This window comes from Macadamia integrifolia, chromosome 14, assembly GCF_013358625.1.
Source record: "Macadamia integrifolia cultivar HAES 741 chromosome 14, SCU_Mint_v3, whole genome shotgun sequence".
Taxonomy (NCBI): domain Eukaryota; kingdom Viridiplantae; phylum Streptophyta; class Magnoliopsida; order Proteales; family Proteaceae; genus Macadamia; species Macadamia integrifolia.
The window spans coordinates 17,285,614-17,303,387 of record NC_056570.1 but is presented as its reverse complement, the minus strand read 5'-3'; the positions used below and the strand labels follow the sequence as shown (position 1 = coordinate 17,303,387).

General features: G+C 42.8%; 1 protein-coding gene across 1 annotated transcript; it reads left to right on the top strand.

Moving 5' to 3' along the window:
- Positions 1-1,777: 1,777 nt before the first annotated feature.
- LOC122062050 (profilin-1) lies at positions 1,778-4,832 on the top strand. Its single transcript, XM_042625684.1, has 4 exons — positions 1,778-2,072; positions 2,922-3,059; positions 4,297-4,439; positions 4,524-4,832. The coding sequence occupies exons 1-3, from the start codon at positions 1,944-1,946 to the stop codon at positions 4,429-4,431; spliced, it is 402 nt and encodes a 133-aa protein (XP_042481618.1). The 5' UTR covers positions 1,778-1,943; the 3' UTR covers positions 4,432-4,439; positions 4,524-4,832.
- The last annotated feature ends 12,942 nt before the right edge of the window (positions 4,833-17,774 follow it).

Genomic DNA, 17,774 nt, shown 5'->3' with positions numbered 1-17,774 from the left:
TATTTGTATCCATGGAAAGGAAGTTTTGTAGCCAAAGGGGGTTGTCCAGCTTGTATAGCGTGGACAAGGAGGTGGATAATTCAGTAAGGTTATTAGGAAAAGGCAGATTTTGGTCTGCTGACATGGATGATGTTGCAAAGGTTGGTGGTAGTAGTTGGAGGCATAAAGGCTCGTAATCTGCATTCGGTGGGAACGCTTGTCCATGTGACAGTGCCACCAAGCGTGGCCATCAAAACAGGAGCCATCGCCGGGAAAGAGGCTGGTTCTGTATCTATGGTGACAAAGGGTCTTCTTTGGTTGACAAATAAAGGTTTTGTTAAGATGTCTTTGTAAGTGAGAGGGGTAGAAAGATCATACGACTTGGTTACCTCAGGGCATATCTCCACATGATGGTGATGCAACCACACAGAAAGCATAATGAAGTTAACTCAAATTTGAAGTTCACAGAAATGGGTTCTCCATTGTAGACATTGATGGTGGAGTTAAGACACATTGGTCGATTTTTCTTGACAACAATCTTCACTCTTGCAGTGTTGGAAGGAAGACCGATTTCAAGTAGGTTGAGGCTGAGGTCTATAATTTTCCCCATGCATGACACAACATTACGGACATTAAGGAAGGAGAAAGTGTCAGCAAGAATGTTTTCGATCAGAACCCAGATAGGGGTTGATTCCATCTCTCTTTGAGATGCTTCAGACTCAAAAGGACAAGCACCAAGTTGGAGCAGGAAATTGTCACACTACCATGGAGAATAATAGCTAACCATGCTCTTTAGATTTATAGGAGAAAAAATCAACATAGAAACGGCCCTTGTCAGAGCAACATATGAATATGGTGCCTTTCGATTCCCAAATGGTCATCAACATGTCTCTTAGAGCCACAACCGCAAGAAAGGGTTCATTGACGGCCATGCCTAGAAGGGAGGTTGCCATAGGTGTGCACTGTTTGGATGTCAAATCTATTCCAAAGTCGATGGTAGGCCCCCCCAAGATAGCTCGGGTTTGGGATGATGATGGTGTTTTGGACGGAGAGGAAGGGTGGTGCTGGAAAGCCATGTTACGGAACTCATGCCTTGGACCAGGGGACAGTAGAACAGGGTTTTTTCTTTTCTGGGAGTCGGTCACTGATTTTTTGGTGGGTTGGGGTTTTGTGTTTTTTGCCATAAGAGTAACTTTAGTTTTTCTCATGGTTTGGTAGAAACTTTAAGATGTGATGGGACACAAAGGTGTTTGGGTTTAAATGAGGGTTTGGTGAAGGTAAACATGGGAGAGGGGTGGCAATTTGTTGGATCTGGTTTGAGTTGTTATTTTAATGGAGTAGCCCATGTATGGTGTAAAGAAGAAGGATTCTCATATCCCTGGGCTGTTCAAGAGGTGTACGGGAGATGCCGTACTTTCCACTTAGAGCCGAGGTAAGGTGGAAGTGATTATTGAGGAAGGAGGACAAATGGAGGCAGTTTCAGCAGGGGTGGCATGGTTCACAGATGAAAGGGGGGGGGGGGGAGAAACTGAAAAACTATGTTACCAAGTGAGCAGATCATCGGTAAGGAAGAACTATTAAGCTATTTATCAATCTAATTTTCCTTTTTCCTATAAAAAAATGCTTTTGCAAAAATAATAAAGCATTGTGACTGAATTTACTAAAAATGGTAAATTTGTATATATGTGAAAGAGAAGGGAGAAATAAGTAATTTGGTGAGGCGCGGACGTGAGCGGAACTTATGCAATCGGATTAAATAAGCAGTTTGAAAGAGGGAAGAGGCTAAAATTTCCCGAGTGTTGCCTTTTTTGTCTGTGTCTCATTTCGGTGTTCCCCTACGCTTTTACTCACTATTCTCTTTTCTTACGCCTTAAGCTCTCGCGGTGCTCCCAGACCTCACAGGTTAAGCTTCTCCACACGCCCATCGCCGGAGTTCGTAGAACTTAGAAGAAATCAAAGCGACGATGTCGTGGCAAACTTACGTTGATGACCATCTGTTGTGTGACATCGATGGCTCTGGTAGTCATCTGTCTCACGCTGCGATTATTGGTCATGATGGCAGTGTTTGGGCCCAGAGCCCTGCTTTCCCTCAGGTTCATCTATTTCTCCTCCTCTTATGATTTAGATCCAGAAAAGATTTGTTTTTTCTTCATTTTAATTCATGGGTTTATCTTAAATATTTGATTTTTTTGTTTATGTTAATTTCTTTGAAGATTATCATTGATATTGGATGAGAAATTTTGTTTTCATTTCGTTTTTGGGCTTATTTTTTTTCTCAATCTAGATTGGTTTTGGTGTCCCAGATGAGATAATTAGATGTCCCTGCAGCCATTAGATTCATTTTTGTGAAGTTTGAAGTTGCTTTTTTTCGATCTGGTGTTCTTTTTCTCTTTGATTACTTACTTTCCCCTGAACTGATTCTCAGGCATAGCTTTTTGAACTATCCCAATTGTACCTTATCACCTGGAAAAAAAAAATCCCCTTACTTTGTCAGGAGTCTGATTCCTGATTTTATTATTTATTTACCAAATCCATAGTAAGATAGATTGGTTTCTTGAGCATGTTTTGTGCTAATGGATTCATAGTCTATGGAAGATAGTGATTGCTGAGAATGTCTGTATTATTTCTCCTTATGCTTATAGAGTATGGTGGTATTCTTTTGTTTTTCTTGTGTGTCACTGATGTTGTATTTTCTGTTACTAATAGTGTAGTTGACCCCTAGTGATCCTCAAGCTATCTGTTCACTATAAGACAAGAAAGGGGAAAAAAGGCATAAAAGTTGCTGGTTCTTGTTATCTGAAAAACTAAGTAGATGTTAAAGCATGATGTATCAAATCCAGTCAATGCTAAAATTGCAAAAAATTCATATAATTGGATTCTGCATGACCTGTTATTTTTTTACAGCTGAATCCTCATTCACTGCTTTATGTTTGTTTTTGTAGTTTAAGCCTGAAGAAATTACTGGCATTATGAATGACTTTGCTGAACCTGGAACTCTTGCTCCAACTGGCCTATACCTTGGTGCCACAAAGTATATGGTGATTCAAGGTGAAGCTGGGGCTGTCATTCGAGGAAAGAAGGTAATTTCTTTAGATCTTGTCTTGGTGGCCTTAAACCATTTAATAGACACATGATTATTCACTTACATATGCTTATGCCTCTTTGAAAAAACACACACGTACTTTGTGGTATATCACTCTACTCACTTAATGCATGCCATCAAGCACCCATCCGTTTGTTCTCCCTCCCCCACCCGCATCCAACCAAAAGAAAAAAAAAAAAAAGAGGACTCATTCATTTGTTGATTTTAAAATCACATATTGGTATTGGTTATTTGATGCACAGCTCTAGATGCATGCTTTTCAAACTGCTCACATGAGACAGTAATCAGTATGACCTTTTCTAGTGGTAGCAAAACTATGGTTCAGTTGAAACACAGGTTGTACATTTTGACTAGCCTAACTGTCCATGGAAAGCCTTCTATTTGGCCATGTTGGCATCTTGGTGGCTTATGCATGGCCATCATTGCAGTTCATGTCTTGTGCAATTATGCATTTGAAATGAAGTTAGAAACATGCAGGGGGGTTGCAAACATTGTCTTGGAGTGATCACTTGTTGAGGATCAAATGAAGGCTTACGCCTATGGTGGGAGTTTTGATACAAATGGTATATTGTGCCAACCTTGCAAATGTTGTACCACCCATTTCGTTAGCCAAAGGCTGACGTGAGTGCCTCTTTATGTGCCTTTTTTTGATTTTTTTCCATGCTCACAGCTCTATGGAAGGAATCGGTTCCATGAGGTCATATCTGCTGTCCTTAAAACAAGATGTTGGTTGGATGGCTACGTTTCATTTCTTCCTTAACAATTCTAACTGCCTATCAAGTGGCCTACCAAGAACTGGACAGGACATCAAATGTGCCTGGTATCTCCTGCCTTGGGTGCTGTGATGATATTCCAGAACAAGGAATTCTTTTAAGATCCAATCTGGCCTGTGTAGAGCTGTCAATATGGCATCTGTGTGTTAGTTGGGAAAATCATATTGATAATAGCCTGCTTGAATATAAAATCAGTCCTAGAAAGTAAGGTATCCGTTGGATGGCAGGCAGTGCCATATCCTCATCAGCACATTTTTGAATTTAAAGCATATCTCTGTCTATACTACAATATCACAATTGCACATGATCACAAGAAATTACAAATGATTCTCACACTTTTGCTTTTACATCTCTTGAAAAATAACTTGTTGCTGTATCATAATTTATAAGGTTCCCTTGCTAGTAGGCCATTGACCTTTTTCTCTTCTAACCTGAATTCAGGGCTCTGGTGGTGTTACCATAAAGAAAACCAATCTGGCATTGGTCATTGGAATCTATGAGGAGCCTGTAACTCCTGGTCAGTGCAACATGATTGTTGAGAGGCTTGGTGATTATCTTGTTGATCAGGGTCTTTAGTTGATTTGGTATGTGTCAATGCCTAATACAATTCTTTTAGCTTGCTCTTTGTGAGTTTTACCTCTACCTACCTACCATTCTAATGTTTGCTGAGAAGTAATATTTACATGGTTTGAGGTCATGGAGCTGTGTGTTGGGACAAAGGTATTTGAGACTTGGACATGATAGATAATGATCTCTTCCTTATATTTAGCTGTTTCTGGCTCTGGCTTTCAATGTGGAAGGGATTAAGATGATTTTCGAGTGAGAAGGTGGACTTACCCATCTATCTATGAAAGCTGTTTGTTGAGGATTTTTTTTTATTTCTTCTAGTGTATGTATAAGATTGATCCTTCTCATGTTTATTCTGTGTATGCCTCCTTGAATTCAAGTTCAGCCGTGATTGTTGCTTGGTGTCTCTATTCTTTGGGTTTGCCAAAAGCTATTGGGCTATTCGGTCACCGAATCGATTAGAACTAGGCAGGTGTATGGGTGTTAGGTTCAGGTGAGGAAGAGGCGATGAGTAGCCTTTTTGGCTCCATTTGGTTGCAAGAGAAATTAAAGGGTAGGGAAGTGAAAATTTTCAAACCTAAAAATTGGTTTTTTGTAATTATTACCTAACATAATTTTAATTTTATAAGCCATTTAAATTTCTTATCATATTTAGTAATAATATTTTTGAATGCAATGTAAGTGAATTTTATTTTAATAATCTAATATAGAATGATTTAGAGTTAACGACATAAACATATGTAGTCATTTCTAGTTTTATTTCAGTTTGAAAATTTCATTAGCCTCTCTTTGATATTTCTTGCTACCAAATGAAGCCATCAGTTGGTATTTAAGCTCTTACAACTAATTTCTCTTGCAACCAAATGAAGCCATCAGTATTTAAGCTGCAGCAGGACCATAGTTATCAATTCAATTATTCGGCCTAATCGAATTTTATCAAAAATTCGGATCGAATCCGAATTAAAAATAAAATTCTTTAAAATTCACGATTTTTTCTAAAATGAATATAAATCGCGAATAATTCGGATCGAATCCGAATTAAACCGAATTATTCGGTCCATTTAAACATTATTTAAAAAAAAACCAAAAATAAAAAATAAAAAAAAACAATTTAAAAAAAAAAAACCCCAATAAGATTTTTTGACCGCTTTTTTGACCGAATCCTTAAATTAATCGTCCGAATTATTTCTAATAATTCTCCGTCCGAATAATTTTTGAATCCGAATTTACTAACTATGAGCAGGACTAATATTACAACTGCATTTTTTTTTGGGGGGTGGGTGGGTTGTGTTTGGGGGTGGTGTTGGGGGTTAAAGTATTATATTGCAACTGCTTGGAGGGAAGAGGAAATTGGTCATTTGAATCGGTTCCTGGGTCCAAGGAATTTAGTGGGGCTCCTTATCAATGGACAGTTGGCCTTGGCCATTTGAATTTTATCTTTTTGCCCTTTTAGTATAATACCTTTTTTTTCCACTAAAGGTAAATCTTAACATATCCGAGGTTTTATATGTTGTTGGCAAATGGTGGAAATAAATTACTTTAAAGACTAGTCTAAATGCTTGCTATTTGACAGAAGTAGGGTCCTGAGTCCTGACTGAACAATATTGAGGGCAAAAGTGCCATCGTCGTCTAAGCTTTTAGACTCAGATTCGGATTTAAATAAATTCCTTAACCATTTATTCGATGAAATGTCCATAGCCCTGTCATTTTTTGGTAAAACCTAACGACAGTCTAGTTAGGGCTCTCAAAGTCATAGCACATAATGCTTTAAACAGGAAGGAAGTGACATAGGATCCGTTATCATCTTTATTTTACTATAAAAAAAAAAATGTCCACAGGACTAATCTAACAAGCCAAAGTTCATTATATCACAACCAAGCAAAAATTAAAAAGGGAAAATTACTTGATTACCTATTTTTGAGTTTTACTTTACAAAATTACCCAAGTTGTGTTTCACATACCAAAAATATACAAAATAATATTTAGGTTTACAAAACTACCCAAAACAATGATTCTCCTTCACTTTCCTACATGTTTTGACATTTTTACCCTTAATTCTTTCTACTAGCCTTGAATCACTAACCCCACCCTCCTCTTCAACATACCGTTGTTGACACCATCGCCCATCGCCGCATGCTACAAAATACTTCTACCAATACTCCCCGAGGCCTAACCTTTGCCCATTTTTCCGATGGCTTTGATGATGGCTACAAATGTCACACCCCGTTCATATAGAATCGGACCAGTGACCGAGTTAACTCCTATTAACCTAAAACCTGTCAGGATCATCTGATATAGTAACCACAACACAGCATACACACACACTAAGTCAAGTAAATTTTGTATTTCAGCGGAAGTCTTACATGTAAATACATGTAAATACCCCAATACTCTTGATACTAAATTGTATTACATAATACATTTACATGTGGCCCGTAGGCGTGATATATATACAAGAAATACAATTTAAACATCTAAAGTACAAAAGGGGTAACATTTCAAAATAATCAAAAAAAAATCTCAGTATGGTATCAATGTTGTTGACTCGCAACACAGTTATCGCACAAGCACTTGGCCCCGTGCCCAAGATCTTCAGGGACCCACTAGTCCTCCACTGGAAACTCCACAGTGGGTCCCAGCTCTAGCTCTTCAGTGGGATAACCTGTAAGATCATCTAAAGAGTAGTGCACACATGGGATGAACTCACTAGCCCTGTAAGTGAAAAGAAAGACTCAACAAGCATACGCAATACAAATGAACCTATATGCACGTAGTTCATTTTATTATCTTAGTCCACCTAGACAACAATTCTAAGTTATAGGTTATGTGCTATTTGCAAGTACAGTGTGCGTATGCTCCGGGTACTAGTCGCGAATCCCATCCCTTGATACCTCCATAGGTTATCGGAGAAGGTCAGGGGTGGGTACCGAAAAAGTAAATTATTGTTCCTTAGTGACATTAAAGTAAATTGCTATTTGTTCGCGACATTAAAGTAAATTGATATTTCTCAGCGACATTAAAGTAAAATGGGCCTTGCCCTATATTAAATTAAAAGTAGTACGATTGGCCCTCTTGTTATATCACCAAAGTTTCCGACAGTCATAATGATCAACCATGCTTACTTCTAATCGCCACCGTTGGTACACAACCTCGGGCTTCCCCCAGTGGTATACCCAACAGCTAAACCCCTGCTGGGAAGGGTTATAGCACAGGGATATATCATTTTTAGCTGCATGCTCCTATGTGAGATAGTACAACTGCATAGTGCCATCGCGTCCCATTCCACGGGCCACCAATGCATTCGTGTCCAAGCCGACTATGACATCTAGTCTAGCAATGCAACATATTCGATCATTTAAAGTTATCCATCTCATATCTCAAAGTAAGAATAAACATTTAACACTTAAAGATAACAGCATATCAAGTCATAAATGAATTTCATAATACACACGTCAATGCATGCAATGGCACAAGTGGATAACTAGTCTACACATAATAATGAAACGATGACATGGCTAGTCTACAACCAAAATAGAATGATGCAAAACACTCAAAAATAAAGTTAATGTCCTCTTCCCACTTACTTAGTTGTGTACAAAGATCATCCTTGGTACGAGGAAGATCTGGCGTGCGATGACGCGAGTTTCTAGTACAACATATCATACAAGAAGTCAAGTTTAGTATGACTCCACTTTAGGCTTATAACCATTGAAGTATGATGATCCTAATATGTTTAAAATTTCTAGAAAAGGTTACCCGACAAATTTGGGTCCAATCGAAACCTGAGAAGTCAGATTGGTAGGTCAATCAGAGGGCAAGGAACCCACCAGTCCTTGCTCGTTGCTCGACCTAGAGGCTCTGGCTAGACCGACGGGCCAGGTGCCCATCGGTCTTACTCGTTGTACGAGCAAGCAGCTCTTCTTGGACTGACAGGCCAGGAGCCAGTCGGTCTTGCTCGCTGGTCGAGCCAGTAGCTCAAATAGGATAGGCGGGCTCAGAATTGGTGGGTCCAACCATTTCCATGCACCCACCACTCGGACCCGAGATCTTTTAATGTTCTCTTTCATTCTTCATCCAACTTGGAGAAACCAAAAGGGGTGGGGTATTTTCACACAAGGATTTTTATGATCCATTTCATTTCACAAAGGGCCCTTTATATAGGGTCAGGATTACAACATTGGATCCCAACATGTGGGCCATAAGACACGAGACACGAGAAGATAACATACACATACATACTGACTCATAATACACATGGTAGGCCCTACTGGCACATTACACGAGGAGATAAGAATTCTCCTAAAGAAAATATTTACAAACTTTATCAAACCCCGAGAAGATAAAGTCCATTATGAGTGTGGGACCAATCCATTAACTGCTATCAGTGCTGTCGAAACTGTTAGCTGTGTACTAGCTGGCGGTATCTATTAACCAGTCATTATGAGCATTAAGTAACTCGCCAATACGTGGATCCGTGTGTAATACCCTACTTCTTAAACCCGGTCTGATTACACGGTTGATCCGATTTAACTATGCAGGACCCGAACTGGAGAGAGTTAGAGCGGGTTCCTTATGGACTATGATGGCAAGAGTGACCTTAAACACCGGCTGGCCCGACAAGTCCGAGCCAGTGCTAGAAGAGACGGGAATACCTAAGCCGTGTACATGCACCTATCATAAGGCCATATACGGATAAAGCAGGTATGTAGCCATATTTTAAGGTGTATACATATATTACATCGTATGCCAAGGGTGGGGTTCGCGCCGAGGCCCAAACTCTGTCAAAATTCCAAGTTTTGGCCCTCAGGTGGGCGGACAGGTGGGCGCACCCACCCCCCTGAGTGACCCATCCATGTGAACTATTTAGTTATTTAAGAAGTATATATATAGCATTTATGATTTTTTTTTCTTTTCATTTATGACACTCGTACGTTGGTGAGGATAGTAAAGAGGAGAGAGAAAAGAAAGGGAAGAAGAAGGAAAGAGAAGGATTTCAGCGGTGCCGAAGCTTGATCTTCCCATTCCGGCGCCAGAAGAGTGATCTTCAACGCTAGATCTACATTTAGAGGTAAGCAAAGTTGGGTTCCTTAAACATTCACCATACTCAAGTAAAACCTTTGATTCGAGTAGGGTTTCTTGAGATCTTGTAAATCTCCTTTGAAATGATGAATCTAAGGTTTAATAGATGATTTATGTGTTGATCTTGAAGGATTTGAAGAGGTATTGACAAGGTTGGAGAAGCATTGTGGATTTGAAGTGATTTTGGGGTTTTGAAGGTGTTCTTGAGCAAAGAAGGTAAGATGGCTTCCCATTCCTTAAATCTAACCTAGATCTAGGTTAGAACCATCCTATAAGACATTAAAAGTGTGAAGAATGGGTTTGGAAAAGCCCCATTTGAATCCCCAAGGAATGGAGGAAGTTGGGAAGAAACAACAGTTTTCCCGCCAAGACCGGTGGGCAAGACCGGTGGGCCATCTGGCCCGCCTGTGGGCACCCGCCTGAGAGGGTAGGGCCTTCGGGCACAACCGGTGGGCCAGACCGGTGGGCCAACCTACCCGCTGGTCCAGACCGGTGGGCCAGACAGGTGGGCTGTCTGACCCACCTGAGAGGCTCCGAATGTGATTTTTCCGTCCGATTGGGCCCGCATCGGACGTGTGACCTTCTTTTAGGATTCTAAACATGATCGCGTCATTGGATCGTGTTAATTTTGATTCCAAAATGGTGAAGTACTAACCCCGCTCACTCATGTTAGGTTCACCAAATCCTACGCTTCTTGCACCGGATCTCACCCTTACCGAGCGGGAATCCTTGTACACTACAGGAAAGTGGGGAGAGGACGTTTGGCCTTGTTTCAAGGCATTGTTTGGCATTCATTTAAATGTATCTAGTTTAGTCATGCCATCATGAATATGCTATGTAGATTAGTCATCCTCACATTGTTATACATGTGTGTTATGTTACTTTCTAAATGCCAAGTGATGATATGCTTATGTGATGAATGTTGACATCTTTGTGCATAATGCATTAATAGACTAGATGCCGTAGTCAGCTTGGACACGAGTGCATTGGTGGCCCGTGGTATGGGACGTGGTGGCACTATGCAATCGTACTATTGTCATATAGGAGCATAAGGTTTAGGATTTTCACCGTCCCGTGCTACGACCCTTCCCAACAGGGGTTAAGGTGTTGGGTTACCATTTGGGGGGAAGCAGTGGTCGCGGTTGTCGGGTCACTGTGGCTGTTAGACATAATGCCCGGTGGGTCATTAGGACAGTCGGTAACCCCGGTGGTATATTCAAGAGAGCCAATCGTACTGCTTTTAAATTGCTAGAGTCAGCACCTTTAATTTTCAGTCATTTACTTTTCTGTTGAGAGCCGGTGGTCGACATTGTTTTTACTTTCCGAGTACTCACGGTAGGCCTTCTCTGACAGCCCTATGGGTGTATCGCGGGATGGAGTTCACGGCTCGTACTCGGAGTATACGCGCACTGTGGCTGTAGTAGCACTATACCAAAGACTTAGTAATTTTGCTTAGGTGGATGTGATTTAAAATGTATTGCATGACATGTAGTGCATATGATTGTGTTTTGATGTGTGGACTGCTGTGTGGTCCATCTTTCCACTTGCTGAGCTAGTGAGCTCATCCCACGTGTGCACCCCTTTTTAGATGATTTTGCAGGTCATACATCTGAAGAGCACGGGGTGGGTCCCACAGTCGAGTTCCCTGAAGAGGACTGGTGGGCCCCTGAGGAGTTAGAGCACGGCATTGATTGCTCGTGTGAGAGTTATGCTGCGGGACCGCAGTTTTGATGCCGAGCTGAGCTCCACTTTTGAGGCCGAGCTGAGCTCTACCATGTGATGCCGAGCTGGGCTCAACCCTTGATGCCGAACTGAGTTCTAGCCTTTGATACCGAGCCGAGCTGTGTACTCTGATTATTTTAATGGTTTCCTTTATGTACTTGATATGTGAATTGTACTTTTATTGTGTAAATATCATACCTTCGGGCCCACATGTATATAACTATTGTATCATAATTCGGATATCAAGTATTTTGGGAATATTCACAGGTAAACCTAGTTTTCCGCTGATCTGATAAGTTTTTATTAGTTGTGTGTATGCTGTGGTGGAATACAGTATCAGATGATCCTGGCAGGTTTGGGTTAACCGGTGTTAACCCGGTTACTGGCCCGGTTCAGTGTGAACGGGGTGTGACAAAAGGTGGTATCAGAGCGTGATGCTCTGCTCCACTCATAGCATACCATTAGAATCCCGTAGAATCTATAATAGGGAAATGCGGTTGGGTTAATGTAAAAGCTTTAAAGAGTAAAAGCCAAAGAAAGAAGTAGTAAAAAAGGTTGCATTTAGATGTTGCATTCATGGCATGCGTGAGAGTAGAGAAAAGGTAAATAAGTTGATGTTATAACCTATCGAGTACTAGTTTGACAAAATTTCGGCAGCATAACGGCGTAAAATGGGATTTTCAAAAAATTTTCACACAAACACCTAATAAACAATATTTTCATATATGACAATGATCAAAAGTAACAATAGACACCACAACTAAACTACACAAGTATTCAACATATGAATTCACCACAATAATTGCTATCAAAATACATTATCCCACAAATGAGTCCAATTACAGTACAAATACAAGGAATGAGAAACGAAATGAAATATACAACAAGGTCCAATAAAAGGAAAACAGATAAGAAGCTGGTGTGGGCGAGCTAAGCCCTCACTGATCATCATCGTCGTCATCTATGATCACTACGTTCGCCGGAGGTCTAGAGTTGATGTCGAGGCGATGGTCGTAGTAGTCAAACCTCGCGTTCACCAGCCGTACTGCCCTCCATAGTTGACCAAAATCTACTGACATGGCGTTGGCCGTGGTGCTCAAGTCCTGGCCCAGTTGGAGAAAGGAGTTCTCCAAAGTAGCCTGCCTCTCCAGGATGCATTCCTCCCTGGAAGCACTCTCGTCCAGCCTTCTCAGTAGCTGAACTTGGCCATCCTGCAGGGCCCGCATGGTGGACATCATGCCCTCAAAATCGTATGCACCACTCTCAGGTGGTGGGGCTCTATGTTGTGCGGCTGCAGCTCTGGAGGAACTAGGATCGGGACCTCTCGACTCCTGAGGCGCCTCCTCAGGGATGTCACCACCCACCAGATCATCCTCCTCACCCTGAGGAACATAGTCCTCATCCTCCCCGGTGGACTCCTCCTCCATGTGGACATCCTCCATAGGGGCAGCCCTCCTACCCCTACCTCTCTGAGCTCCTACTCTCGGAGGTGTATCCATAAGGGTATGGAGGCCCATCCTCAAGAGGTTACCCCTGTCGAACTTATCCGCCGGAGTCTTCCCCTCCTCGCCACTTAGGTCCACCCCGAAGAATCGAAGATCCTAGTGAGGGTCCTGCCATAGGGGAATCCTCCATCCTCAGGGTGGGAAGTATGGTGCTCCATCGTCTTGAGGATGATGTACGGCAGGCACAAGTGCTCGACACCTCCCTCTATGGCCGTGTATATGTAGAAAGCGATGAAGGCCGCCATGAAACCCACCTGGTTTCGATGACCTCCTCTGGGGAGCAGGTTGAACTGGACCAAACGGGCAAACAAGTGAACCTCGGGGTAGAAGGACGTCTCGGACTCCGGACGGGTACTGCTTCCACAGATGGTCTCGTAGATGTAGTTCGGCATCTCCAAACTCATGAATGGTCCCAGGGGCTTACTCCTAGGAGGACTGTAGTAATGGTGGCCGACTGCCAATATGCCCAATATGCTGGCCAAGGTATCCACGGTCAGCTGGATGTTTACCCCCTTCACCAAGCTGACTATGGTGTACTCCCCGTACTGATAAGAAACCTCCAAGTTATAGTAGAACCGGTGGACTAGCTACTCATAGCATGGACGGTCTACGTGGAGGATAGACTCCCAGCCCAGTGCTGAGAACCTCTCCTGAAGCCGAGCCTTGTGGAAGTCTTCGACTACCATGGTCTTCTCCATCATCACCGACCTCTTCAGGAAAGCCGGCCAGTTGGCTACTGCCTCTGCACTATGGAAGAGCTCCTCATCATAGTCTGAAGGGTCAGACCGGGTAGGTCCGGGTCTCCCTGTGCGGGGGGCTGGAGAGCTGGTTCCCATACTCTTCCGCTTAGAAGCGGTGGTCTTATGTCGAGCGCCAGAAGAAGAGGGTCCCTTACCGGTGCGAGATGACATCCTGGCAAGAAAAGAGGAAAGCAGAATGAGTAAGGAAAGAAAAATGACAGCAGTAAGGGGAAGCCCCAAACCCAAATTTCTCGCAAAACAGAAAAAAAAAAAAGAAAAAGAAAAGGCGACAAGCTAGGAATGATAGGGAGCCTATGAACGAGATGCATGGTAAGTGATGAAGCAGAGTCATGGTAAAACAGCAATATGATAGAAAGGGGCATATGTAACATGAGAGGATTCAATTTCAATGCGCAAATTCATTCACAATGGAGTAAAACTTGAAACTATAGGTCTAAGACGGAAATGCCATGGTAGCGAGATCATGAATATGCAAAAACATACTCTAATAGACTATGGAGGTCCACAAATACCAAGTATGTACAGGAAAAATCAAGGAAACCCAATACAAAAGAGGGGTTTTCATGGGAAGACATGGGGATTCCAAGCATAAGGGACATTTCATGAAATCTATAGCATGTTAAGCACAAATCAAGTGTAATGCATCACAAAGGAATCATTAATTGGAGAAAGGGAGCGAGAATTGAAGAAATCCCCAAATTGGGAAAACTAGGGCACAATTTGGGGTTTTTTCTCCAAATGGAGAGATAAATCCTAATGAACTAGAAATAACCACAAGAGAAACATCACAATCACATGGCAACACTATTCTATGGAAAGGAATATGGAAAGAAAGCCTAGATTAAAGTCTACATATGAATCTACCCCCAAGTGAAAATTCTGAGAAAGGTGAAGAAGAAACTTACTTGGAAGTGGGAGAGTTGAATCTTCTCACAAATCGCCGGGTTGATGAGTGGAATCGCGAGTGGAAGCGTTGAAATGATCTCCAAAAATTGCCCGAGGAAGAGAGGGAGAGAGAGAAAGAGGAAGTGAGGGAGATAAGACAGAACAGGACACTTATGCCCCTATTTGTGTTTTTCACTCGATCAGGACCGACGGGCTAACCAGCGGGCCACCCTGCCCACCGGTGTCACCCGTCAGTTGAGGTTCTGGGACCGGCGGGCCCCTGCCCACCGGTGCAGCCCACAGGTTGTGGAAACTTGGGAAAAATTAAAATTTTTTTTTATTATATTACTAATATGGTTATATTGATTATTATTATTATTATTATTCCTATGTTAAAGGGTTATGGTCAAGTGGGACCATTGACATACCTGTTGGGGCATTGGCCCTGTATCTCAGAATTAAGTTGCGGTTAATTGCAGACTATCATTGTAATACCCCGCTTCTTAAAATCGGTCTGATTTCGCGGTTGAACCGGTTTAACCATGCAGGAACCGAGCCAGAGGAAATTAGAGCGGGTTCCTTATGGGCTATGATGGCACGGGTGACCTTAAACACCGGCTGGCCCGACAAGTCCGAGCCAGTGCCAGAAGAGACGGGAGTGCCCAAACCGTGTACGTGCACCTACCATAAGGCTATGTACGGATAAAACAGGTAGTATATCCGTATTTTAAGGTATATACGTATGCTACATCGTATGCTTGGGGTGGGGTGCGCGCCGAGGTCCGAACCCGGTCAAAATCCCAAGTTTTGGCTCTCAGGTGGGTAGGACAGGTGGGTGCACCCACCTGAGTGACCCATCCAAGAGCACTGTTCACTTATTAGGAATTATATATAAAGCTTTATGATTTTCTCTTCTTTCCATTATTACCCCTTACGTTGGTGAGAAAAGTAAAGAGGAGAGAGAAAAGAAAGGGAAGAAGAAAGGAAGAGAAGGAAGAGGAAGAAAGGAAGGATTTCAGTGGAGTCGAAGCTTGATCTTCTCATTCCGGTGCCGGGAGAGTGATCTTCAACTCTAGATCTACAGTTAGAGGTAAGCAAAGTTGGGTTTTGTGAACATTCACCATACCCAAGCTTTAAACCCTTGATTCGAGTATGGTTTCTTGAGACCTTATAAATACCCTTTGAAATGATGAATCTAAGGTTTAATAGATGATTTATGTGTTGATCTTGAAGGATTTGAAGAGATATTGACAAGGTAGAAGAAGCATTGTGAGTTTGAAGTGAATTGAAGGGTTTGAGGTCATTCTTGAGCAAAGAAGGTAAGATGGTTTCCCTCACTTGAATCTAACCTAGATCTAGGTTAGAACCATCCTATAGGACCTCAAAGGTGTGAAGAATGGGTGGGGGAAAGCCCCATTTGATTCTCCAAAGGATGGAGAAAATGGGGAAGAGACAGTGTCATTTCCGCCAAGACCGGTGGGTACAACCGGCGGGTACCTACCCGCCTGTGGGTACCCACCTGGGAAGGCAGGGGGCCTTCAGGCCCAACGTACCCGCCGGTCCTAGCAATGGGTCCCTGGCCCAACAGGCAGGTACAACCGACGGGCCCCTACCCGCCGGTCCCAAACCGGTGGGTAAAACCGGTGGGTAGACAGCCCACCTGTCTGACCCACCCGTGTGGCCCCGAAGGTGATCCTTATGTCCGATCGAACCCAAATCGGATGTGTGACCTTCTTTTGACGTTCTAAACACAATTTTGAAATCAGATTTCATTAATTTTGATTCTAAAATGGTGAAGTGCTAACCCCGCTCAATTATGTTAGGTTCACCAAATCCTACCCGATTCGCTCCGGATCTCACCCATGCCGAACGGGAATCCTTGTACGCTACAGGTAAGTGAAGAGAGGACGTTTGGCCTCGTTTCAAGGCATTTGTTTGGCATTCATATAACTATATCTAATCTAGTCATGTCATCATGAATATGCTATATAGATTAGTCATTCCACACATTGATGTGCATATATGCTATGTTTACTTTTCAAATGCCAATTGAATGAGATGTTTATATGTTGAATGTGGACATCATGGTGCATAATGCATTGATAGACTAGATGTCGTAGTCGGCTTGGAAACGAATGCATTGGTGGCCCGTGGAATGGGACACGGAGACACTATGCAGTCGTACTATTGTCATATAGGAGCATGCGGTAGTAGGATTCTCACCATCTCGTGCTACGACCCTTCCCAACAGGGGTTAAGGTGTTGGGTTACCATTTGGGGGGAAGCAGGGGTCACGGTTGTCGGACACTGTGGCGGTTAGGCATTACGCCCGACGAGTCATGTAGGACAGTCGGCAACCCCGGCGGTACATTCAAGAGGGCCAATCGTACTGCTTTTAAATTGCTGGAGTCAGCACCTTTATTTTCAGTCATTTACATTTCTGTTGAGAGCCGGTGGACGGCATTGTCTTTACTTTTCCGAGTACTCACGGTGGGCCTTCTCCGACAGCCCTATGGGCGTATCGCGGGAGGAAGTTCGTGGCTCGTACCCGGAGTATACGCGCACTGTGGTTGTAGTAGCACTAAAACCAAGGACTTAGTAATGTTGCTTAGGTGGATGTGATTTAAAATGTATAGCATGGCATGTAGTGCATATGATGTGTTGTGATGTGTGGACTGCTGTGTGGTCCATCTTTCTACTTACTGAGCTAGTGAGCTCATCCCACGTGTACACCCCTTTTTAGATGATTTTACAGGTCATACATCTGAGGAGCAGGGGGTGGGTCCCACAGTCGAGTTTCCTGAAGAGGACTGGTGGACCCCTGAGGAGTTAGAGCACGGCGCTGACTGCTTGTGCAAGAGCTGTGCTGCAGGAGAGCAGTTCTGAGGCCGAGCTGAGCTCCACCTTGGAGGCCGTGCTGAGCTCCACTTCCGAGGCCGAGCTGAGCTCTTCTACATGATGCCGAGCTGGGCACAACCCCTGATGCCGAGCTGAGCTCCAGCCTTGAAACCGAGCCGATCTGTGTACTCTGATGGTTTTTGATGATTTCCTGTATATACTTGATATTTGAATTTTATTCTTTTTGTGTATATATCATGCCTTCGGGCCCAAATGTATATAATTATTGTATCACAATTCGGGTATCAAGTATATGGGATTTATTCACAGGTAAAACTTAGTCTTCCGCTGATCTGATGAACTTATGTTAGTGTGTGTATGCTGTGGTGGAATACAGTATCTGATGATCCTGGCAGGTTTGGGTTAACCGGTGTTAACTCGGTCACCGCTCCGATTCAGTGTGAACGGGGTGTGACATCTAGAGCACTAGATTTCTCACTGATAAGGAAGACATACCCTTATCTTGACCAATCAACAATAAAAGTTATGAAATAACGGTGCC